Genomic DNA, 26,532 nt, shown 5'->3' on the forward strand with positions numbered 1-26,532 from the left:
TTAACGGAATAATCCTTAAAATTTGCCTGAAAATCTTATGAACTTCTCTAAAAATTCTTTAAGTTTTCCAAAATATTCATTTGGAAATTATTTTCGGATTTCCCAGGTTATATAGTTATGCTTTGATGTTTCGATTATTCTTCGGAATTACCAACAGAAGCTCTTAGAAATTCCCCAAAAAATTGTTCGGAAGTTTGGCAGGAAATTAGACGGAATTTACATGTAAAAATTCTTCAGAGTTTTCACGAGAAATTGTTCTAAAATTCTACAGAAAAATGTTCGGAATATCCGCGGGTAGTTCCTGTTGAGTATTTTTCGAAATTTACATAGAAAATTCTTGTAGAATACGTGTTTTAATGTTGGCTTGCTCAGTCTAGAATTTTTGAGACAGCTAGTTTGGCATAGAGAGTTTTCAAGGGAAATTCTCTGGAATTTCAACGGCAAATTCTTTAGAATTTCCGAGGAAGATTGTTCAAAATGTGGAAATCAATGGAAAATTGCTCAGATTTTTTAAGGAATTTCTTTAGATTTCTACGAGAAATTCTTGGTACAGTAGACGTTGGATAACTGCAACTGATATCGCCACAGTAACTATTACCGATGACCGCCATCAAGACAGGCAGTTTACCGATGGTTACCACCGACGGAATCATTACGATCAATTGAATTTTCAGAAGTCGTCGCAAACTGAGGATTAGCAATCTGAAAGTAGCATTAATTTGACGTTGAATATTTGTGATGCAGTCATTGGTATGGTTAATTCATAGAAACCGGTTGCCAAACTGTTAGCCAATTTTAATATTATAATGCATTGGATATGACAATTACTTTATCGAATGGTCCAAAAGAAATGGAAATCCATCGAGAAACGGCTGAGATACTAACGTTCAAACCTCATCAAATTTTCATGACAGGTTCATCTAGTTCATAAAAAAACTCCTGTGAACATTGAAAAAACCGGTTGGAACACATGTTAACACATTTACAAAATCCAAGATAGGTATCTCGCTTTTTTCACAAAACATTTTCTTCTTCAGTTCAAAGTTTACAATGTATTCGTATTAATGATGCACAAGAACTATGATATGTAATTTGCTTACAAAAAACGCAATAATAAACAATAAACGCGCAATTAACATAACATGTGTCAAAAAGGCTTGGAGAAAGGTATTCGCGGATGAGTTTATTATTCCAGATAATGTTTCGTAAACTAGTCAAATGTGCCAACTTTTATGTTTTTATGAGGAACTATCTCGATCTCCATCTCACTGAACATATCTTCATCTCATCGCGAAATAAAGAAATACGACACTAATTTTGCCGCTTTTTTGTCAACATGCGTGGTCACTGCTGGAAAAATCACAAAAATAAGAAATAAACTAAATACCTTTTCATTGCTTCATTCTAGATGGAATGAACATCAGAGCCATGAGACTAAATTCAAGAGCAATTCCCCTATATTTGAGTAATGTTTTATTCCATTTGTCCATTAGAGTCACCTTCAACAGATGCTTGTTTCAGATTTCATGTTTGTGAACTGTTTCTCCAGAGCATCTCGCCAACGTTCGATGAGATTAATATCAAGAGCCAATAGTGGAGTGTTGAGCTAGTAGAAGTATAGGTACTAGAACGCTAGTGGCGCTGTAGTCATTTGAATTATTTTGCCAAGTTATGCTTCAACAAGCCCTAATTGAGCATAATTTAAGGCTCCCCCAAACCTAAGCGATTTCATCGCCGCGACGGCGACAACTAGTCGCCGCGATTCTATCGTTGGGTCGCTGCAGGCAATGCTCTTTTTACGCTTCCATACCAACGGCGACTGAATCGCTGTCGATAGAATCGCGTCGCGACTGTCGTGTCGCGTGTGTTTGGGGAACCTTTATGCATCATGTTGTAGTGTATGTTTGGTTTCATCACCAACATCGGTTTGACATTTATAAAACCAGAACTTTGGGTACTAGACCGATGCAAACTAGAGGCCTGAATAAGAGAAACGCGGATAGGTGTGTGCCGCCAATCGAACCGTCAAAAAACAGCAGCCAATCGAGCAGGAGACCTGTCAAGCAGCCAAAATGTTGGCTCAAATACTGAAAACGGCCATATTCGATTTTATGCCATTTTTCAATAAACAAGATTGAATGTATTTTACATTAGTTTGCACTAGAGGCCTGAATAAGAGAAACGCGGATAGAAAATGTAGCTCTGCCAACACTGCAGCTAATCTTCTTCATCAAAGAACAACACATGAAAAGGAAGAAATCAAGACAAAATTTTCAAAACGACTTATCTGCTTTTGTAAACAAAGATTCAAACGACGATTTGACGAATCTGATAGCTCTCCCACGCAAACTAACACCATCAACAGGTAGCGGAAACCTTCACCTTCCTGTTGGTGGTGTTGGTTTGCGTGGGAGAGCTATCAGATTCGTCAATTCGTCGTTTGAATCTTTGTTTACAAAAGCAGATAAGTCGTTTTGAAAATTTTGTCTTTTCTCTTATTCAGGCCTCTAGTTTGCACTAATATATGTTGGTCATTTATAGATTATGAAATTAAATTCCATTGTTTATTGGATTCTATTGTTATATGATGTGGACACATAAAATAGCGGATTGTGAGATTTTATCTACATAAACCATTTCTCGGGTACTTATTCAAAAGGACGTATGTGATTTTGTAAACAAAGATTGAAACGTCGATTTATCCGATGTGATGGCACTCCCACGCAAACCAACAACACCAACAGGTAGCCGAAGGCTTCCTCTACCTGTCTGTGATTATGGTTTGCGTGGGAGGGCTATCAGATTGGACAATTCGACGTTTGAATCTTTGTTTACAAAATCACATACGTCCTTTTGAATAAGTACCCGAGATTTCTTCCTTTTCATGTGTTGTTCTTTGATGAAGGAGATTGAATGCAGTGTTGGCAGAGTCATATTTTCTATCCGCGTTTCTCTTATTCAGGCCTCTAATGCAAACTAGATGTTGTTCACGCGAATAGGAGTGACATTGGATAGCAATATTATACTTTTGCATCAACTGCGCGCAGGACATAATTCTACCGGCTCCTGATCTCCAGGAAATCTGGGAGGAGATTGGCCGGCTTAAAAACAACAGACCCCTTGGGGTTGACCAACTACCCCGAGAGCTATTTAAACACGGTGGTGAGGCACTGGCTAGAGCGCTGCACTGGGTCATTACCAAGATTTGGGAGGAGGAAGTTTTGCCGCAGGAGTGGATGGAAGGTGTCGTGTGTCCCATCTACAAAAAGGGCGATAAGCTGAATTGTAGCAACTACCGCGCAATCACATTGCTGAATGCCGCCTACAAGGTACTCTCCCAAATTTTATGCCGTCGACTAGCACCAATTGCAAGGGAGTTCGTGGGGCAGTACCAGGCGGGTTTTATGGGCGAACGCTCCACCACAGACCAGGTGTTCGCCATTCGCCAAGTACTGCAGAAATGTCGCGAATACAACGTGCCCACACATAATCTATTCATCGACTTCAAAGCCGCATATGATACAATCGATCGAGACCAGCTATGGCAGCTAATGCACGAACACGGAATTCCGGATAAACTGACACGGTTGATCAAAGCGACGATGGATCGGGTGATGTGCGTAGTTCGAGTTTCAGGGGCATTCTCGAGCTCGTTCGAAACGCGCAGAGGGTTACGGCAAGGTGATGGTCTTTCGTGTCTGCTATTCAACATCGCTTTGGAAGGGGTAATACGAAGAGCAGGGATTAACACCAGTTGTACAATTTTCAATAAGTCCGTCCAGCTATTTAGCTGCGCCGACGACATAGATATTATGGCACGAAACTTTGAGGAGATGGAGGAAGCCTACATCAGACTGAAGAGGGAAGCTAAGCGGGTCGGACTAGTCATCAACACGTCGAAGATGACAAAGTACATGATAGGAAGGGGTTCAAGAGAAGACAATGTGAACCACCCACCGCGAGTTTGCATCGGTGGTGGCGAAATCGAGGTGGTAGAAGAATTTGTGTACTTGTGTACTGGTGACTGCCGAAAATGATACCAGCAGAGAAATTCGGAGACGCATAGTGGCTGGAAATCGTACGTACTTTGGACTCCGCAAAACGCTCCGATCGAATAGAGTTCGCCGCCGTACCAAACTGACTATCTACAAAACGCTTATTAGACTGGTAGTTCTCTACGGACACGAGACCTAGACGATGCTCGTGGAGGACCAACGCGCACTGGGAGTTTTCGAAAGGAAAATACTGCGTACTATCTATGGTGGGATGCAGATGGCGGACGGTACGTGGAGGAGGCGAATGAACCACGAGTTGCATCAGCTGTTGGGAGAACCATCCATCGTTCACACCGCGAAAATCGGACGACTGCGATGGGCCGGGCACGTAGCCAGAATGTCGGATAGTAACCCGGTGAAAATGGTTCTCGACAACGATACGACGGGCACAAGAAGGCGAGGTGCGCCGCGGGCAAGGTGGATCGATCAGGTGGACTTGCGGACTCTCCGTAGACTGCGAGCCGAATGGAGTAGATTCTCATATACCGCACAGGCCACCTCGGCCCTAGTCTGAATAAATAAGAAGAAATCATAGCGCATGGATACGACAGCGGCGGGTAGGAAACCAACCACTGTATGTGATTCATTGAGACTGAAAACCGTTTAAATAAGTAGTGACTCGTTCTAAGTGTTGCCTACGCTCACAACGTCCAAAAAATATTTGTTAAATTTAAAGATCCAATCGATTCTGAAACTAGTGGGACAAATTGACTCGAGTTTGGATTTTTTCATCAAAGGTAACATGGAACATTTATGCGTAGAACGGCAGTAATGTAGATGACTAAACAAAACATTCTTTACAATATGACACACAATTAGCGGTCGTATTTAGTATAAATATTGCAAACTGAATCGAGAAAACGTGTTTAATGCTAACAGTGCCATTAGCATTCTTATACTTATGCTGCTACTGTTAAGCCCATACGTTGTAAATGATTCAGTATGCCTTTGGTCATTGTCATAATGAAAATATAAAGTAATCCCAATGATTAACATTTCAACGCTATTTTTAATTTTCATTCAAAACTTTAAAGTAAAGATTCTTGTTTGTAATTCCATCTATGACAAGCATGTTTCTAACCATTAACTAACACTGTTTTTTTTAAAGAAGGTTTGCCACGTACCATAAGAAGAGTTAGTACTATAATTCCATATAATTCCACCATTTTTGTAGCTCATCAAATGGACATAAAAGCAGAATCCTCACCGAGATTATACACAAACATGCGTCAGCCAGAAAGATTTGCAGCGTCGATTATGTAAACTCAAAAAATCTGTAGATAGGCTGGAGCAGTCTTCCAAGACCTGAAATGATGGTGACGTGATGAAGGGGAAACGGCGTCAAGGTGAGGCCGTTTGCTGCCGAAGCAACCCTTCAGTGCAAGCAACTGAATGAGGTCACGGGGGCAGACGGCATCATCTCGGCCATCAGTACGTAGTGTGGGAATTCTGTCACCTACGAGGTGATCCCTTTGGCATGCAAGTAGCCTGCTTTAGGTTAACGGCTGCGGTAGTCAAAAAATGTTCAGAAGCGAGGGGAGCTGTAGATCAGCTGGACAATATGCCCAATAAGTATATTCCAGCCGCCTTCAGTGGAAAGGTGCTTAGAGTCCGGGCACAAGTCCTGGGACTGTAAGGGTCCAGACCTTAGCAACGTAGTCGTCGATGTGGCGAGAAAGGGCACATGGCTTTGAAATGCGATAAGGTACCAAAGTGCCTTTTCTGTGTCAGCAGAAAGCAAGTAAAAAGCGATCCAACAGAAAAGGTGAGGTATTCGATACTGTGCGGTTGTGACCCTCGACGCGAAGAATGCATTCAAGAGCGCAATCAGGGATGCCATCTGTTTACGCCGGCCGCCGCCAGTACAGAATGTTGGAAAGCTATTTCCAGAACCGTGTACTACTATACGAAACAGAGAAGCGTTCCTATTACCACAGGAATTCCGCAGAAATCCATCCTTGGCCCAATATTATGGAAACTTATGTATGACGGGGTACTGATACTCAAGTTGCCTCCTGGTGTTAAGATCGTAGGCTGTGCCGATCAGCACTGCGGTATGTTCAACATAAGACGGAGTTGTTTATCGGCAACAAACGCAAGCCGGCACAACATGCGGTGATTCATGTGGGTGAAGTCGTGATCACATCAAAGCGGAGTATGAATCTCCTTGGGGTCATAATAGACGACAAGCTGACCTTCGGCAGCCATGGAAACCTCAATTGCTATTGAGGCATTGTTGAGAATGATGTCCAATAGCTCTAAAGTGTAGGCGTAGCCTACTGGCTGGCGTAGTTGTATCAACTACATAGGCTACTGGCTGGCGTGACGGTGGTCTGTGCAAGTAGCACTTGATGTGTCTCAGGGCGATATCTGCTCACCGCACGGTATCACGGGATTTCGTCCTGCGTGATCGCGTGTATAATGCCAGTTAGGTTGGTCATCCGGGAAGATGAGAAAGTGTTTCGAAATCCGTGATGCCAGAGCAGCCTGTAAGGCCATCAGGGTAGATTTAGTGTCCAGATGGCAACGTGAATGGGATAACTCCTGGAACGGTAGGTGGATGTTCACTTGGGGGGAATGTTCACTTTCATCTGACACTGTTCTTTTTAGGTCATGGCTGCTTTTGGTAGCACCACCACAGGTTTCGGCATATCGGGTTTCCTTTTACGTTATTGTGATATTAATTTGTTTGCTGATGATACTGTAATATTCATTGCAGCTCAAAATCTGGAGGAAGCGATTGAACACTTGAATGAAGATTTGCATTCTTTAAGTAGATGGTTGAAGTACAAACAGTTAAAATTGAATATTAGTAAAACAAAGTATATGGTTATTTCGCGAAATCGTTCAATTGATAATGTCTCTGTGAAAATTGATGACGAGACTCTTGATCGCGTACGGGAAATTAAATATCTTGGCGTGATTATTGATGATAAATTGAAATTTGACCAACATATTGACAATGTCATCAAGAAAATAGCCAAGAAGTATGGAATCCTATGTCGACTGAAAACGAATTAAATACAGCTAGTAAAATACAGCTGTACAAATCAATCATCTCTCCTCACTTGGACTCTTGCCCTTCCATTTTGTTTTTAGCAAATCCAACACAAATATCGAGATTACAGCGCTTGCAGAATAAGATTATGCGTTTGATTTTAAGATGTAACAGATTCACTTCCTCGACTTTTTTGTTGGATGCATTGCAGTGGCTCTCGGTGAAGCAAAGAATTGTGTATTTAACAATGGTGTTCATTTTAAAGTAGTAAATGGTTTGCTGCCTCGATATTTGAGTGATCGAATTGAAAGAGGAAGTGACACTCATAGATATAACACTAGAAACGCGGAAGATGTAAGAACACCTAACTTTTTGCATGGAGCTTCATCAAATTCTTTGTTTTTCAAAGGTATCAATGATTTCAATTCGATGCCTACACATATCAAACGTGCAACGACATTATCACAATTGAAGAGACTTTGTGTTTCACACGTAAAAGCTGTATTTTAAGCAGCTACTTAGTTGACTTTTTAAAAATCATTAATTATTGTATCTTAACGAAGTTTGACCTACGGATATTTTGTTTGGACAATTGTGTTTTTCAATTATTGAGGCACTAATAAACTATTTTGTTCGCCTCGATGATGATGATGGATTTTTTACTTTATTGACGTAATTATTAATTTAACTTTTCTTTGTGTAGTCTACAAAAGTTTGAGTCTCGCGCGCGTAAAGCAGATATGAATGATTTTTAAATTTGTGTACAGACTTGCGCTTTTTCAGCTGTTTCAATGATTCTGCGGATTAGTAATAGGCTATCTAGTAGAGTTTGGTTTCCGCGGTTGATACCGAAACTTTTGATATCGACGGAGCGGTAACACAAGTTTTGATTTTGTTGACAACGACATAGTTTATTAGATTATTATTGATGCTTTGAGTGGCTAACGTTACTTGTAATTACATGAAACGCGATTCTTGGTGGAACTTTTGAAATCTGTGCGAGAGGTATCACAAGTTTTGCATTTTATGCACTCGAAGCATCACTACTGATACTTATGAGAATCTGTAGATGAAATAAACAGTTTTTACATTTAATATTTTTGCTGGATAGTAATGGAAAGTTAAGAAATTTATATCTGTGATGGTAATCAGATCGTTTTGTTTTGTTATGCAAATCTGCTTAAATTGTTGAAAAATTAAATTCAATTAATTATCTTAAAGATAAATCGTCTAGCTCAAACCTTTGTAGGGGTATGTGGCGGGACCATCATCATCATCATCATCATCTGTCTGACCTCACTTTCCAGATCTAGACGAAACCGCAAAGAACATACTGTTCGTATGTTCTCGTTTCGACGTTGAAAGGAGAGGGATGCTGTTGTGTAAAGCAGTGGAGCAATGAAATGCAGTTTCGACTGCCTGCAGTTTGAAGAGAATCTGACATGCCGAGCAGCAATCGGCAAGCATAGACCAACGTGTGGTTGGTTAGTAGAGCGGAGAGATGTGTCCGTAGCCGCAATGGGCTCTTCTCGAAATAATGTCGAAAGGCGATATCAATGAGCTTGAAAGGCCTGTGTCCAGGGTGGGTTTGACGAGTCAGTGTTCCAATCCCATTCATCTATTAACTAGGTGTCTGCTTTTAGATTCACATCCTATCGAAAAAAAAACCATATATTCAACAAATTGGCGTCCGGTACTGCTTGGAAGGCAGTTTGTATGTTTACTAAAAAGATCCACACCGCATTGTGGAAAACAAGGCATTGGGTAAGCATGATGGCATTACACTTTTTAGTTGCTACCCCGGATTGACCAGAACAATCGCAATTCTACAGGAAACCAATGAATGGGGAACTGGGATTTGCTTTCAACCTCTCAATGTGCATAATCCAAAAAGCTCTAAAATTTCAATGATCAATACGAGACGAGCCAGCCATGGGCTGAAAGTCTCGCTAATAAAGACACAAAAAAAAATATTAATAACGGCGCTCTAGCCATGTTCTTATGGTTTATCGGAGATGGAAAGGCAATGATGCTTCCATCACCCGCCCAATGTGAACTGAGCATTACGTCTGTACTTGTCACTAGTTGATGCAGAATTTTATTGGAATGTGTAGGTTAGCAGGTTCTATAAGCCAGGCCAATGTGATAGGAATTCTAATTTGATGCAGAAACGAAATTTTTCGTTCACATTTTCAATTCTAACAGAATGCTACAATAGACAAGTTTAAGGTATAGGACCAATTTATGGATTCCAATTCCAGTTCTAGCGATTGCTAGAACATGGGAAATATAGAGAAAGGTACAGACTATACACTGAGAAAACTGGTCGTATATTGTACGACGTACGAAAATGCATTGATTTGCGAAATTCATTTCATGAGTTAATTTTCTGAAATATTTTCGGTACATTGAAAAAATGTAACCTGAATTCGAACCATGTACGTCGAGATAAAAGGCGCTTAATTACGCTAAATACGCTCATCAACTTTTCAAAAAAACGTCTTTCTGGATAGCCAATATAAGTTTAGAATTTGTCAGAGATTGAAACTTATGACCTCCTGTGTTTGTAGCAGAAGCGGTAGCCGTATGACCATCATGCGAGTTCAGTTATTAAGTTGAAAAGATCAAGACCGGACATAAAGTGTGCTACCCAAGTTTTTCATAGGTCAAGGAGTAAGATTGAAACGATTGTATAACATTTCGCCGAAAACTATTTCGCGGAATTCATTTTCGCGGTTGAACATTTCACGGAATTATATTTGGCGGTTTGTAACTTTTCGCGGTACGACATTTGGCGGTTTGTAACTTTTCGCCGAATGACTTTTGGCGGCATGTGCCATTTCGCGGAATGCACCATTTTGCGAAATATTAATAATAATAGCTTAGTGTTCATTCAGCACTTTTACAATTATTACCTGCGAAGTTTCTAAGCCAAGTTTCCTTTTTATTTGCATTCGTATACCACGAGATAACCACGTTAAAACTTTTATACCTAAAAAAGGCGAAAAAAAATCCGCTAAATTGCCTAGACCTGCCCAGAAGTTGAAGCCTCCTTCAACATAGTCTTGCTTAGCAGCTACGCATCCTCCCACACGACTAAGGAAGGCCTCCCAGTTTTCAAAATTTTAATTATCCCTTAGAAATCCTTTATAACAGATGGAAGATGGACCAAATGTAATGAAAGGATTATCTCCTCTCTTTACTTTGTTACGTTTTTATGAACAATCCTTTGTTTTTTCCTTTCGCCTTATACCGAAAAAACGTATCTATTTAAATATGGCATTACATCCTCCCTTCGCTTTGTACCGGAGAGACACTGCACCCAACCGGCGGTTGTTGGATTTTCGAACAATTCTGTATAAGAATCTACCAAAACCTGTATAAGAACTGGGCATATGCGAAATTGCTAGATCCATTCAAAGTAGGCACCATCATTTCCCTTTACCGGACAGATGCGTTAATTCATAGAAGGGACCAAGGATGTTATCGATCATTTAGTAATATGCGTTCGATCATTTAGTAGTTTGTCAATAACTCATTCAATTTCAAAATGCGAAGGTTTTTCTACAACTCTTCTTAACAGGCCGATGTTTTAATTCCACTATTAAAGGGGTTACGGTGCTAGTTGCTATAATCATACTAAATGATAACAAAATATGCAATCACAAAATATGCAATGTAAACAATGCCTAACAAGGCAGAGTTGTAGATAAACCTTTGCACTAGAAGTCCACCATACAAAACATTTTGAAATTTGGCCTCTGGAATGCAATATTGACAAACTACTAAATGATCGAAGGCAGATTACTAAATGATCGATAACATCCTTGGAAGGGACTAGGTACCTATTTTCGTTTTCGATTTGATGCTTAACGACTGTGGATACCTAACGGAACGTATAGTTTTCGGCTGATGCAGTCTTGTAACGCTGCATAATATAATAAAAACCAGATGATAAATTAATTTAATAAATTAAGTATTAATCATGAATTTACTTGCGTAACTTCAATCTGTCAAATCCGCTATCAGGAACAGAAAAGAAGCTTTATCTAATTTGTTACAAATGTGCCATTTTTCCACATTTCAATTTTCTGTGGCCGACCCTTGTCAGTGCACGGCTTTAACGGAATATCAGATGGATATTTTGGACCAGGCGGAGGCGGTATGCCGGCGAGTAAGTGCAACAACAAGAACTGAATAAGTTTTATGTTTATTATTTTTTTCATTGCGCCGTGGAAAGAGCGAGCGTACCTACGAGCTGTGGAAACAAACAACTCAGGCAAAACGGACCTGGTGCACTTTACCTGACGGTGCAGTGCTGTTGCGCATATTATGACGAGCTGGACGCAGGCTGCTGCGCGGGGCGACTTACCTCATTATCGTGGGGTGGAAGCTGTTGGAGCAACTGACGGACGCGATGTCGCTCGCCGATGCTGTTGACGTACGGGACCTTATCCTCGGGGATGGCCGAGAAGTACAGGTGGACCTGGCGGGGAAAATGGAAGAGTAATCGTTGCGTGATTAGAAAATGATGTTGGAAGAATTTAGCGCCTCTAGCTGGACAGCCCCGGCTCATGTAGGTGCTCGCAGCAAAGATGCGTAAATTGGAATGACTTCTTGGTGATTGGTTGGGGTGATTCGGGGGACGGGGTGGGGAAATGCACCTCGCTCCTAGACGCAAGTGCGGATTTGCGCCATTATGCGATTGACAAATGGGGTTGCGGATGATATAACTATCGTCGCGCGGAAAACATGCTTGGGCGTCTGTCTGCTATGCAAAATGCAAATGATGTGAACGACTTTGTGTTGATGACCATAACTGTGTCACGGCACCGTAACAGATTGGCGCACAGTTGCGAGAAATTCAGGTCCCGATAAAAGCGGGGTTTGTTTTTCATAATTGAATTCCACTTGTACAATCTTCTTAACCTAATTAAGTTTGATAGGAAAACTTGAAGTTTGGGAGGCTTGTAGCCTTGTAGTATTGGCATTCTGAGTATATGAAAGCATTCTATAGGATTCTTGTTATTACTATCGAAAACTTTGACTGGCAGCTGGCAGTTACTTTTGGCAAAAAACGATATTTTTTATAAATATTTGTATTGACCTAACTGTGCAAATTTTAATTAGCACAAACAGTTGGTATAAGAGAAAATTTTTTAGTGAAGAAGATGACGATGGTAAGCCATACTACTAAGAAAGCATGCATTTGTCTTTTGTGCATCATTTCATGTTTAGTCTGATTCTATTCAGATTCCACGCAGGGTTCATTCATGTTCCAATTACATTCCAAGTATACATACGATGTAGCCCTTTTAAAATGGTTATTCGTTTATGCACACTGCACAGTTTATTTCATTTTTTTTTCAATTCTCGTCACCCACAATTGTTATTATTTTCACCTACAATTGTTTTTTCCAAACAGCTTTGCTGACTTTTCAATTGGCATAGCTTTTTTTTTTGTCAAAGTCGAGTTCAGTTCTATCCATTTCAATTAAAAATTCCATTCTGGAATATGTTATGAAACGCCGGCCGTGCAGTCGTCCGACAAAGTTGTGTTTCATTTAAACACATTTTCCTACCCACAGACCAGGTGCTGCAGACGCAACGAGCAAGTCCTCTCGGTATGATCATGTAAAAGCAATAACCTTCCGCAGTTGTTCAACAACAATTCGCTGCGAACCAAGCTAATAACTATTACGTACGCAAGAGATCCTCTCGTTGCGCTGCCCTGCTGATCCCCATCGGTACCCCAGCAGCTCACAGATTGTCCAGTTTCCATATATACAAGCCCCTGTCTCACGTGGTCCTTGCGCTACCGGACGCTCTCGGACTCCAGCCAGTGCAGTGTTGTGCAGCTATCAATTGCGCTCGCGCCAACCAACCGGCGCGGACGAACGGAACGCAAATTATAATACCAGTTTCATGTAAAAATGACCGCTAATGACTCCTTGTGGCTGGTAAAGGTTTCCCTTGTCTCCAGCTTACGTTCGACAATCGGACGTCGGGTGTTGCCGGCAAGAGGATGGACGAAGACCAGAAGCTCCCATCGTATCATCATCGCCATCATCTTCCACCGAACACCGTCAAGGGGGCATCTGGACCGAACTGGAACAAAAGAAGGTCCCCTGTCCGGCCGGGAGGGGCTGGGAACTCAGGGCCATTCATATGTATCTGATCGGAGGAACCAGAGGACAATTTTATGCGCGCATCAACCGACGACGACGGTGGACAGAGGAAAGAATTTTAATTATCGGCTTTGGTACAACTGTATCATCATTCATATGCAAATTGGCAAGGCGGTTGTTGTGGTTCGCTGAGCTGACGAGCGGGTAGGCCTGGTGGAAGCTAATTTTTTTATTGTCTCTGGCGTGGACTTTCTTCGAGACCTTCGCGATAGGGGCGGACGAGGCAGTTAATTGAACAATGTTGAAGGGTGGGAAACATCGGTATGGTATGCAGAAATGGCAGACATGATTCCCATCGTAACAGTATGTTACTGGGAAAGTATGGTGATGAGGTTGCTAGACGGGCATGGTTAGCAAACAAATTGCTCCAGTTATGACGAACATTTCCATTCGTAGATGGTCCCAAAGCAGCCTCATCAGGTAGATTTATTCGTTTTTTGTTTATCCAACGGAGCGTGTCATGCTTATTTGGCTGAAAACGTTGATTGTTGCTATTTTAAAAGAGTTGAATGCCTAAATCTGATCTCTTAGAAAGATACTTATAATTACACTAAATTACATCAATTAAAGCATAATGTGAGTAGATAGGCTGTTTGGGCTTGAAGATTTTTGCAAATGAAGTTTTCTGGATTTCCTGAGTAAATAAAAGTTCGGAAGTTGGTAGAACAGGATTGCCTACTTTAGACTTCAGACTGGTAAAGAGAATGTTATTCAATAAATTAGTTGGAAAATAAGCTTTTAAATGTAACGTCTTCATAATACTTACGCGTTCTATGAAAAGTAACGATAACAATATAGAAAATGAAGGAAAACGAGTTCCCATCTTCAAACTTCCTTATATTGGAAGAAAACATAATATAATAAATGAAGACTTTTAAAATACCATAAAGAAATACCACACTGTGTAACCCAAGATCTGGGATAATGAAGATGGAAATGGATGGGAGAAGTTTGAAAAATCGAAATCGCCTTCAGGTTCAAAAATTCTACACTCATAATCAACCTATTCATCAAACTCGATTAGACGCCCATATTGCATGAGATCCCCACGAGAAAGCCATTATCCTTAATTTCGCTGTCGTCGTTGCTAGAAAGAATCAGAGCCTCACCGATTGGTTATTATCAGTCTATTTTGAATTCCAAAATGGCGTGGAAAATCGATTTTCGTATTCTATTCATCGATCTCGATGAATATTGTCTCGAGAGATATACATGATCTTCGCAACCATAATTTGTCCAATAAATACTCTTTTTTCTCTTTAAAAAGATATAGGTAGAATACTTTTTTGGAAACCGCGTTAAACTCGAAATCCTTGTAAAAAAACCACGTAAATCCTAAAATCCGCGTAAAATACAACGCGCGTGAAAAGAAACCCCGTAAAAAGCGACCCAAGTGTATTAACTCTATATTGAATCGCTATCGTCGCCATCGTTGAGAATGAATTTTCTGCAGCGATAATTTCTGCTGCAACCAAACTGGAACAAAGAAGAAGCACGAAGCCAGTGGCTCATAATAGAAAAGCCCATCGTTGGGACTGTCAACGACGTTTGGCGGTCATCTTAGCGAGGATGCCATAGTAGACGCGATGCGGCACGACGCGACAGAGAAATTTGACAGTTCATTGATAATTAACCCTCTAATGCCCAAGACCGCCTTTATGGCCCGTTTACATATTCGGTAGTTCTAGCGGACAATGCACTATCCGACAATACTAGCGCGATATTAGCATAATGTAAACAGGAATTGTCATCTGCTAATAGTGTTTACATTATGCAAATATCGCGCTAGTAATGTCGGTTAGTGCATTGTCCGCAAAAACTAGCGAATATGTAAACCGGCCATTAGACGGGGTATTTTGATATTTTCTTTTGTGATTTTCAATTGATCAGATTTCGAGAAGTTTTGATATTGATCGATAATACTTCAATGCATGTTTAAAGGTGGTTTAAAGTCAATTTCAAAATTCAACAAATTTATAAAAAAATATTGAAAATTGAGTAATATTTTGTTCCCCCGTGTTTTCGCTCGTATACCTTTTGAAGAGTGAAATATTTGTAATTTAGTATTTTCCTAACTAACCTTATTCAATAGAAGGTTATAGTGGTGAATGTTACACAAAATATTTATCCAACTCGTTAAACGGAAAATAAAAAAATACTCTGAAAATTAAAAAAATGCAATAAGTCAACATTGAATAGGAATTTTCAAACTTTAAATGTGTTGAAAAATCAAAAAAAGATCAATAGATTCAAGAAATTATTTAATTGGATAAAAAAACTTCTAAAAATTCAAAGTGTGAAATTGATAAAATCACGAACTAAAAAATTTTAATACCCAAACCGTCAATCGTCTAAGACGAGTTAAGTACCTCCATTTAATTCCACCAATTATTTCGATATCTTTGCAGATACGTATTTCGACCACAACTGTGTGGTCGAAATACGTATCTGCAAAGATATCGAAATAATTGGTGGAATTAAATGGAGTTACTTAACTCGTCTTAGACGATTGAATACATTCCACTAAAATGAGCTTAAAATATTTTTACCCAAACCGTGTTTAGATCGATTTTAGAAAGCAAAATAGTGATTTTTAGCGAAAACAAAAAATTGGGTTGTAGAGGGTTAATTGATTATTAATTAACTGTCATGCCTTCACGTGAGTTGCGTCGCACGTCGCATTTAATCTGGCAGACACCCAGGAAGCTGCAAAAATCAATCGAAGAAAGTTTTCTGGATCGCATCCACTGCAGCAACGAAGACAATTCCGAGCGCCTCCACTGGTACCAATAGTACTAGAAGAGTAGGGGAAGGTGGGTAGACTTGATCCCCGGGGAGACTTGATCACCCCCTGTTTTCTCGAGAACTAAAGTAGTTTTGTTCTAGCGTATTTTTTAGTATAGATCCTCTAGACAAATGACCTTTATGTGGTGAGTTATTTTTTGGATTGACAACCTTATTTATTCTGCAGGGCGGTTTGTATATTTTGACCTTCCTAAAGATTTTTTATTGGCCAAGCAAAATTTGAACAACTTTTCATAACAATGACCAAATACTTTCGTTTTTTCACAGCACAAAGCCATAAATATGCTTAATGATCTGCACTGATGAAAATGTCAACACTCCATCAAAGTTTTAGGATATTTGGATTTACCTCAATATGGGGACACTTCATCCCTCATTTGTCATCCATACAAAAATTCGGCGAAAAATTCAAAAAATATTAATCTGTTCTCAGGCTTCTAATGTTTTGTAGATTTGACAGATTTGATGAAGGGTTGTCAGGAAAAATATTTATTGCGTAGATATCATAAAAGGGGAACAAGTCTCCCCAAGTTTTAAAATTGCATGTGCTGTCGAATAACAAAAATCGTTCACGTATGCGCACAGCAATTCGAAAATTCCGCGTATTTTGAAGTAACAATATCTAAAAAATCTGAGAGCCTTTTATCAAAGCCTTTCTAAACCTTTCTAATTTTATTAAAGCCAGTTCTTGGAGAGGGATCAATTTCTCCCGAATATTTTAAAAGTCGATTTTTAACAGTACTCAAAAAATCGATTGTGTATCAATAACAACAATAACTTAAGGACTGTCATACATCAGTAAAGTTAAATACTATATTTCTTAGAGAGTCTGTGTGGAAATCGCGTATGTTTTTTTTTTGCTGTGATACATCGGAAATCAGAAAAGGGGATCAAGTCTCCCCAGTCTCCCCTACCGTAATAAGCCGAGTTTTACAGGTTTTCTGTTCGTTTCGAACGTGTATTTGTATGGAACTGACAGATGATTTTGTTCCAATTTTGACACTTGACGGCCCCTGCACAATAGACGTAAGGGAAAAGCTACCGTCAGTCAAGCAGATCTCCCCCAAGCTCTAAGAAGAAAACGCGCATGTAAGAGTTAGCAGAAATAAGTTGCTCCAGCTAAGATCCCGTTGCTGCTAGAAAAAAATCATAGTCTCACCGATTGATTATCATCACTCACATCCCAAACAGTCCTTTTCAGACTATTAATTTCGATCCCAAAGGCGTTATCAACAGCTGAATATCATCCCCCAGGTAGAGTGGCAGAACCATTTGGTTCTAATTTGTATAATATACTGGATCTGAAATGGTTCAATTTATTTTAAATGATTTGTTTTATTTTCTTGAGCAAGGGTAAACGGAAATCTGCAAACAGACACCTGAAGAGGTTAACTCAGGTAGTGTGGAGATGGGCTCACCCGACCCACTAAAACCAAAACCCTTTCACCAGTCTGTATCCTTCGTGAAATTTCTATATTAACAATTTCCTAATTTTTCATGGAACTTTTCTAATTACTTGTGTTGCTGAAGTCTACCGCAGGAAATGGATTTCTGCTGGAACCGCTGTGAATACGATCGTTGTGAATCTACTTTTTGCATTAAGTTGCTCCATAATTTCCCCCTAACTGGCGGGTGGCGGGTTTTTGAATTGCGATCGATGAAGCAATTTTAATATTTCATATCTGAAACTGATTATGAATTTTGTTTCTGTTCGACTTTGCGTCCCGTGTCATTCAACTACAGCGTTCCAGAATCTTCGCGTTTGCTAAGCTTGATTCTAGAAAGTAAAATAATGAGGCCAATGGATCATGTTCCAATTTTTACGAATGTTTAAAACAGGCTTGTCACAAACGATATACTGCTAATGATCATCGCTGCTTTATTAAAATGCTTCAAATGCATCACTTTCAAGAAATCAGGAAAAGCTGTTTTGGAACAATACAAAACTAATCCGTTTGTTTTTTGTTCGTCTTCCATCGACACAGCAACTCAGCAAAAATATTTGAAACATTAAAAATTTAAACTAACTTAACCGTTGAAAAAAGGGAAAAAGACCGTTTGGCGGAAAACAATTCGACCGAATGCTACTTGGCCGAAGGCCATTAGGCCCATCAGACCATTAGGCCGAATAGATCATTTGGCCGAATAGATCATTTAGCCGAACAGGTCATTTAGCCGAATAGGTTATTCGGCCGAATAGGCCATTTGGCCAAATAGGTCATTTGGCCTAATGCTTAGTTCATTTGGCTGAATATGCCATTTGGCCGAACAAGTCATTTTATCAAACAAGTCATTCGGCCGAATATGTAATTTGGCCAAATAGGTCATTTGACGTCTCACTTCTTACATCCCAGTCATCATTTCTCACTTCTCGCTGCGAAGAGAAACATTTCTCTTCTTCCTTCGCTCTTCCCTCTTTTCACAGTGAGAAGTGTTGTGAAGTCTATGTAAAGTGAGTAGTACAAAATAGTGCGAAGTGAGTAGTGCAAAATACTGCGAAGTGACTAGAAAGAGAGAGAGAGAAAATGAGAAATGAGAAGTGAAACAATTAGTCTTTGGTGAAACGTCTCAGTTCCCACTTCTCACTAGTAATTTCTCACCTCTCTCTATTATTATTTATTCAGACTAAGGCCGAAGTGGCCTGTGCGGTATATAAGAGTCTTCTCCATTCGGCTCGGTCCATGGCTACACGTCGCCAACCACGCAGTCTACGGAGGGTCCGCAAGTCATCTTCCACCTGATCGATCCACCTTGCCCGCTGCGCACCTCGCCTTCTTGTGCCCGTCGGATCGTTGTCGAGAACCATTTTCACCGGGTTACTGTCCGACATTCTGGCTACGTGCCCGGCCCATCGCAGTCGTCCGATTTTCGCGGTGTGAACGATGGATGGTTCTCCCAACAGCTGATGCAATTCGTGGTTCATTCGCCTCCTCCACGTACCGTCCGCCATCTGCACCCCACCATAGATGGTACGCAGCACTTTCCTTTCGAAAACTCCAAGTGCGCGTTGGTCCTCCACGAGCATCGTCCAGGTCTCGTGTCCGTAGAGGACTACCGGTCTAATTAGCGTTTTGTAGATTGTCAGTTTGGTACGGCGGCGAACTCTATTCGATCGGAGCGTCTTGCGGAGTCCAAAGTACGTACGATTTCCAGCCACTATGCGTCTCCGAATTTCTCTGCTGGTGTCATTTTCGGCAGTCACCAGTGAGCCCAAGTACACAAATTCTTCTACCACCTCGATTTCGTCACCACCGATGCAAACTCGCGGTGGGTGGCTCACATTGTCTTCTCTTGAACCTCTTCCTATCATGTACTTCGTCTTCGACGTGTTGATGACTAGTCCGATCCGCTTAGCTTCCCTCTTCAGTCTGATGTAGGCTTCCTCCATCTTCTCAAAGTTACGTGCCATAATATCTATGTCGTCGGCGAAACCAAATAGCTGGACGGACTTATTGAAAATTGTACCACTCGTGTTAATCCCTGCTCTTCGTATTACCTTCCAAAGCGATGTTGAATAGCAAACACGAAAGACCATCACCTTGCCGTAACCCTCTGCGGGTTTCGAAGGGACTCGAGAATGCCCCTGAAACTCGAACTACGCACATCACCCGATCCATCGTCGCTTTGATCAACCGTGTCAGTTTATCCGGAAAACCGTGTTCGTGCATTAGCTGTCATAGCTGGTCCCGATCGATTGTATCATATGCGGCTTTGAAGTCGATGAATAGATGATGTGTGGGCACGTTGTATTCGCGGCATTTCTGCAGTACTTGGCGAATGGCGAACACCTGGTCCGTGGTGGAGCGTTCGCCCATAAAACCCGCCTGGTACTGCCCCACGAACTCCCTTGCAGTTGGTGCTAGTCGACGGCATAAAATTTGGGAGAGTACCTTGTAGGCGGCGTTCAGCAATGTGATTGCGCGGTAGTTGCTACAATCCAGCTTATCGCCCTTTTTGTAGATGGGACACACGACACCTTCCATCCACTCCTGCGGCAAAACTTCCTCCTCCCAAATCTTGGTAATGACCCAGTGCAGCGCTCTAGCCAGTGCCTCACCACCGTGTTTAAATAGCTCTCCTGGTAGTTGGTCAACCCCAGGGGCTTTGTTGTTCTTCAGCCGGCCAATCTCCTCCTGGATTTCCTGGAGATCCGGAGCCGGTAGAATTATGTCCTGCGCGCGTTCTCCCAGGTCCATCACCATACCGCCATCTTCGTCTGCCACATCGCCATTCAGGTGTTCTTCGTAGTGCTGCCGCCACCTTTGGATCACCTCACGCTCGTTCGTAAGAAGGTTCCCGTTTATGTCCTTACACATATCAGGCTGTGGCATGTGGCCCTTACGTGAACGATTCAACTTCTCATAGAACTTTCGTGTGTTATTAGCGCGGTACAGTTGCTCCGTTTCTTCACGGTCTCGATCTTCCTGCTGGCGCTTTTTCCTCCGGAAAATCGAGTTTTGTCTGTTCCGCGCCTGTTTATATCGTGCCTCGTTCGCCCTCGTGCGGTGTTGCAGCAATCTCGCCCATGCTGCATTCTTCTCTTCCACTAACTGCTCACATTCGCCGTCATACCAGTCGTTTCTCTGATCCGGGGGCACCGTGCCTAGTGCAGCGGTTGCGGTGCTACCAATGGCGGATCGAATATCTCTCCAGCCATCTTCAAGAGACGCTGCGCCTAGCTGCTCTTCCGTTGGAAGTGCCACTTCCAGCTGCTGCGCGTATTCTTGGGCTAGTCTACCATCTTGTAGCCGCCCAATGTTAAGCCGCGGCGTCCGACTTCGACGCGTGTTGTACACCGTCGAGAGTTTTGAGCGCAGGCATACTGCAACGAGGTAGTGGTCGGATTCAATATTCGCACTGCGGTAAGTGCGGACGTTCGTGATGTCGGAGAAGAATTTACCGTCGATTAGAACGTGGTCGATTTGGTTTTCCGTTTCTTGGTTAGGTGATCTCCATGTGGCCTTGTGGATATTTTTGCGGGGAAAGAAGGTGCTTCGGACTACCATTCCGCGGGAGGCTGCGAAGTTTATGCATCGTTGGCCGTTATCATTCGATACGGTGTGCAGACTATCCGGCCCGATGACCGGTCTATACATTTCCTCCTTCCTACCTGTGCGTTCATGTCGCCGATGACGATTTTAACGTCCCGCAGTGGGCATCCATCGTATGTCTGCTCCAGCTGTGCGTAGAACGCTTCTTTCTCGTCGTCGGGTCTCCCTTCGTGTGGGCAGTGCACGTTGATGATGCTATAGTTGAAGAAACGGCCTTTAATCCTCAGCTTGCACATCCTTGCGTTGATTGGCTGCCACCCAATCACACGTTGGCGCATCTTACCCAGCACTATGAAGCCAGTTCCCAGCTCGTTGGTGGTGCCACAGCTTTGGTAAAAGGTAGCCGCTCGATGCCCGCTTTTCCACACTTTCTGTCCTGTCCAGCAAATCTCCTGCAGCGCCACGACGTCGAAGTTGCGGGGATGTAATTCATCGTAGATCATCCTGTCGCAACCTGCGAAACCTAGCGACTTGCAATTCCATGTTCCAAGCTTCCAATCGTGATCCTGTATTCGTCGCCTAGGTCTTTGCCGCAGAGATGCATCTGAACATGAGAACGCGTGTTCGTGTTCAAAACGTTCTGAACACTGCACACTGTTCAAGAGCACTGACCTAACTTAGCAACTTGTATCCTAGGAAAACAAGTTCAAGCGACGGCATGCTACACATTTTTCGGTTAGTAATGGAACACGTGGGCATCTAACGGATAGAAATCAAGCATGCTCGTATGTTTTTGCATAGTTTCAAATCTAAGGAATCTTAGTTACCATTATCGTTTTGCTTGCGTACCAACCCAGTGCACACTGAACTGTGTTCAGAGTTCAAAACTAAGAACACCAAGGCACGCTCTTGGCTCATGTTCTGTTCAGGATGCATCTCTGCTTTGCCGATTATATCGAGTCGCATTATCTCTTATATTGTTCGTAATTTTGGTTTTCTAGGCGGCTTATTGGGCCTGCAAACCTCCTGTCTCGTCGGAGGGCCGTCGTGTCAGGGCTGTTTAGCGTCCCACCTAACACCAGGACTTGGGCTTGTGCGCTTTGAGCGGCACACGGTCGCTTTGGTGGGGCCTACTTGCGGATACATGCAGCTTTTTATAGAGGTTTAACAGGGCCCACTGTCAAACCCCACCACATCCTAGGCAAGCCCCACAACTCGCAGATGGCCTGGGGAGGATCGTCAAGCCCTTGGACATAGTCCCTGCATCCCTGCTCACCTCTCTCTTCTCTTGTGAAAAAAAGAAAAGTGCGAAGTGAGAAGTGAAACGTCTGACTACTCACTTCGCACTTTTCACAGTGAGAAGTTAAAAGTTAGAAATTATTGAAACGAAGTGAGATAAGAGACGTCTCACTCCTCACTTCTTATTCCTCACTTCTCGCAATAAAAAGTGAAAAGTGTAAAGTGAGTAGTGAGACGTTCCACTTCTCACTTCGCGCTACTCACTTTTCACAGTAAGAAGTGAGAAATGATTAGTGAGAAGTGAGAAATAAATAGTGAGAAGTTAGAAGTGAGACGTCTCACTTCTTACTTCTCATTCATCATTTCTCATTTCTCACATCTCACTGCGAAAAATTAGTAGTGCGAATTGAGAAGTGAAACGTCTTCTCACGTTTCACAGTCTCACTTCGCACTAATTATTTCTCACTAATTACTGTGAAAAGTGGGAAGAGTGGAGTAAAAAGGGAGACGCCTCTCTTTTCACTCATCATTTCGAACGCCATATTTCTCACTTTTGCAGTGAGAAATGAGAAATGATGATTGAGTAGTGTAAAGTGATACGTTAAATTAGCTATTTGACCAAATAATATTTTCTGTCGAATGATTTATTTGCCCAAATAACATATTCGACCAAATAACCTTTTCCGGCCAAATGACCTATTCTTCCGTATGACCCGTTCGGCCAAATGACTTTCGGCCAGATGGGTTTCAGCCTAATGATTTGATTGGCCTAGTGGCATTTGGCCCAATGGCTTTCGGCCGAATGGGTTTCGACCAAACGACGCTTCCCCATCTTGAGATGTCGTGAAAATTATCCGCCACTTTTACATCATTGACACTTATACGTTTATTAATTTGCATTAGGAATGCTAGAGAAATGAAGATGCACACATTTGCGCACTTAGATTAGAGGTCGGTAAAACATCTACACCTTCCGAAAATGCTTCAAGTGTTTGGAAGGTCTAGTGAGTGAAGGACTTACTCGTTAGTTCCTTGAATTTCGAGTAAGGAAGACGAATGTGTATTTATTATATGTTCTTTTCAGCGGCGCAGCCGAAAATTTGTTGAGTGTATAAGGAGTTTATCAAAACTTCTCCTCTGAAAATTGAAGCATTTTGAATATCCTGGAGGGTCTATAGAATGTGAGAATATTAAGGATTTGTGGTTTATGGAACCAAACATATCTGAACATATTCTGAAAAGTTTAGGTCATGACAAAAATCAGAATCGGAAGGATCTGAGTCTGCTCTAGATTCTGGAAACAAAATCTGGGATATCAGAAAATGTGAAAAATAAGCATCCTTTAATCAGCAAAGGTTTAAAAATCTAAATATGATCAGGAATCAGGAAAACGACTGGAACATCCGAAGATTGAAAAAGACAATTTCACTGTTTTCAGTCAGAGGTTTTTCAGACTGAACACTCACCTACAAAAGTAAACGGACAATACTCTGTAGAATGAAGAATATTTCTGTTATCGATGAGTTACCATGACTTAAGCGGAAATCGAGCCCTCATCTCATAATACAAAATATACACTAAAAGCGGCTTCGTGGGGGAGGCGTTCCGCTTAATCAATTTCATCTAAAATTAATTTTATTCAATCCCACGTGTTTCCGGGGCTGAAAAATTATGTAAAATTAGTTTTCGGTTTTAAATCAGATCAATTGGCATTTGTGCTTGCGTAATAGAAGAGTCTTATAAAATACAAAACCTGGGTGCAGCTCTGAAAAAAATCAGAACCAAAAAAGTGGTAAAGTGGAAGATTTATAGTAAGAGCTTGAATTTTTCATTATTGCAAAAGCAAATAGCCTCTGAAACATCACCACGCTGCTTACTCACACATGTATCCTGACCAATTTTCAGCTTTATAAATCAACTTGATATCGAATTATTCATTTCCAAAAATCACAAGGTAACAAACTTTATGGTTAACTAGCAAAAAGGAAAAACACGGGTACGTTGTTCGATCTGCTCCAGTCGCTATAAAGTCATTTTTCCACTTCTTCCAACAGTGGAACGGAAACGTTTTTTGTGTGTGTCCGACTAATAAATTGCTTTCACCACTAGTTCTATAAAATCACAACATTTTAAATGCAACACCTCAGTTGCAATCGGCTGTCTCCACGTAGTTCGGCAGTGCTGGCAGAATAAATACTTTTTGCGTATGGTCTGAACACTCAATCTTCGAAGCGTTATAAGTTTTTCGTGATCGTTCCAGCAACGTGCCTTCTTCAGCAAAGTTTTTCGGCATCCTTGTTATGTTTTACGTAATGTGCCACCGGTTTACGATTGAACTGAAACCTCCTATAGAAATGTATTCAAAACAATATACGTTCTCCCATACCAATGTTCCATACAAAATCTTTCAAACGCGATGCGGAAAAGCAGGAAGCAAAATCACGTAATCGGTCCCTAATTCCCGTGCACAGTTGTTCAGGACCAATATGGCTTCAAAATACCATTAGATTTGAAAATGACCATGACGCCCCTTTCTACTAAGCATCCCTTCTAAATCAGCAAAGGCTTAAAATCTAAAATACATGAAACCTCAAATTGAAAATTGAAAAGAAGATAAAAGCTTACTCTGTTTCAGTCAGAGGTTTTTCAGACTGAACACTCACCCAAACGAAAGTAAAACGGACAATACTTTGTAGAAATGAAGAATATTTCATCGTTATCGATGAGTTACCATGACTTCAAGCGGGAAATCGAGCCTCATCTCATAATACAAAATACACTAAAAGTGCTTTCGTGGGGAGGTATGTTCCGCCTAATCAATTTCATCTAAAATTAATTTTATTCAATCCCACGTGTTTCCGGGGCTGAAAAATTATGTAAAATTAGTCGCTTAAGAATGTTTTAAAATCCCAATATTTTGAGGTAATTTGTTCGTATAAAATCGAGTAGCTAACATCATACATACGGGGTGTAGTAGGTTGATAGGACCTAACATCTTTTGAAACTATTTGATACGCTTGCATCCTGGATTGGCCCAAGAAATATCTGGTCACTTTGACATACGATGACAGAGGGAAATAAAAAGGAAACATTGACATTAGACATTAGTATGTATGAAACTTTCTGCAGGCTTAAAAGTTACGGATAGCGGAGGAGATCAGAATATGTGCCAGCAACCATGCTAAAGCAAACGTACCCCACAATAATCAGGTCATCCATCTGTTCATGAGTTATTTTGCCCAAAAATGCTGCAATTTTTTCCTTCTAAATGAGATGTAAAGCGTTATATAGTGAGATTATTATTGGCAGGGACGGAATTTTGTCTACTGACTTATGAAATTTGGGCCAATTATTCTTTGATAAATGCAATATTGAATGTTTGGGGCCAAATTCTGACCATAATCAGTCATAAAGACCCCCTGCCAATATTAGTAACAAAAGACCTACCAAAGCCTGCATTACCTCTATATGGTTAAAAAAGAAGATATATATCTCTAGCTAAATCTTTAATTTAACGAATACTTCAAAATGGCCTCGAAAAAAAAAATGCAATTTTGCTGAAGTGTTAGAACGACATATCCATATACATATCGTGCATTGCGGTATGGTCTAAAAAGTTTAAAAATGAACTAATATTGCAAGAAACCATTTTTTCCCTAAAATTGAGAAAATTCTCATTCCATCCAAAATGAACGATGCTGGGCAATATGCGCAAAAATTACAATCAAAATCAAACATTTTTGCCGCAAGAGGGTCCCACGCCGGGGCCCTCTTTAGCCGTGCGGTAAGACGCGCGGCTACAAATCAAGACCATGCTGAGGGTGGCTGGGTTCTGATTCCTGTAGTAGCCGGTTCAGGCAATTCTCGGATTGGAAATTGTCTCGACTTCTCTAGTATGCATAAAAGCATCATCATCGTGTTAGCCTCATGAATGTACGAATACAAAAAAGTGGTAATTTGCCCGCTTAGAAACTGCAGTTAGAAACTGGGGAAGTGCTTAATGAACTGACTAAGCTGCGAGGCGGCTCAATCCCCAGTGTAGACGTAATGCTAATAAGAAGAAGAAGAAGAAGAAGAACAAGAAGAAGGGTCCCAGCGGACATTTTGTCATGGGCCCCTAAATGTACAAAAAAAAGGGTTGGTTTCCGTACATACCATTTGTTGTGATCTGCGGCAACGGGCCCCTCGCACCCCCACCCCCTTAATCCGGCCTGGTTTTTTTTAGACAACGTTGCGCTTATTAACTCAAAGGTAGA

At 41.3% G+C, this 26,532-nt stretch overlaps 1 protein-coding gene across 1 annotated transcript in view; it reads right to left on the reverse strand.

Moving 5' to 3' along the window:
• The window catches only part of LOC134218287 (protein prickle-like), a 149,464-nt gene that overhangs the window by 16,609 nt on the left and 106,323 nt on the right, over window positions 1-26,532 (reverse strand). Inside the window, 1 exon segment of the mRNA XM_062697221.1 lies at window positions 11,426-11,539. Coding sequence (XP_062553205.1) covers window positions 11,426-11,539 — 114 coding nt within the window.

The sequence above is a fragment of the Armigeres subalbatus genome, chromosome 2, assembly GCF_024139115.2.
Source record: "Armigeres subalbatus isolate Guangzhou_Male chromosome 2, GZ_Asu_2, whole genome shotgun sequence".
Lineage (NCBI taxonomy): Eukaryota > Metazoa > Arthropoda > Insecta > Diptera > Culicidae > Armigeres > Armigeres subalbatus.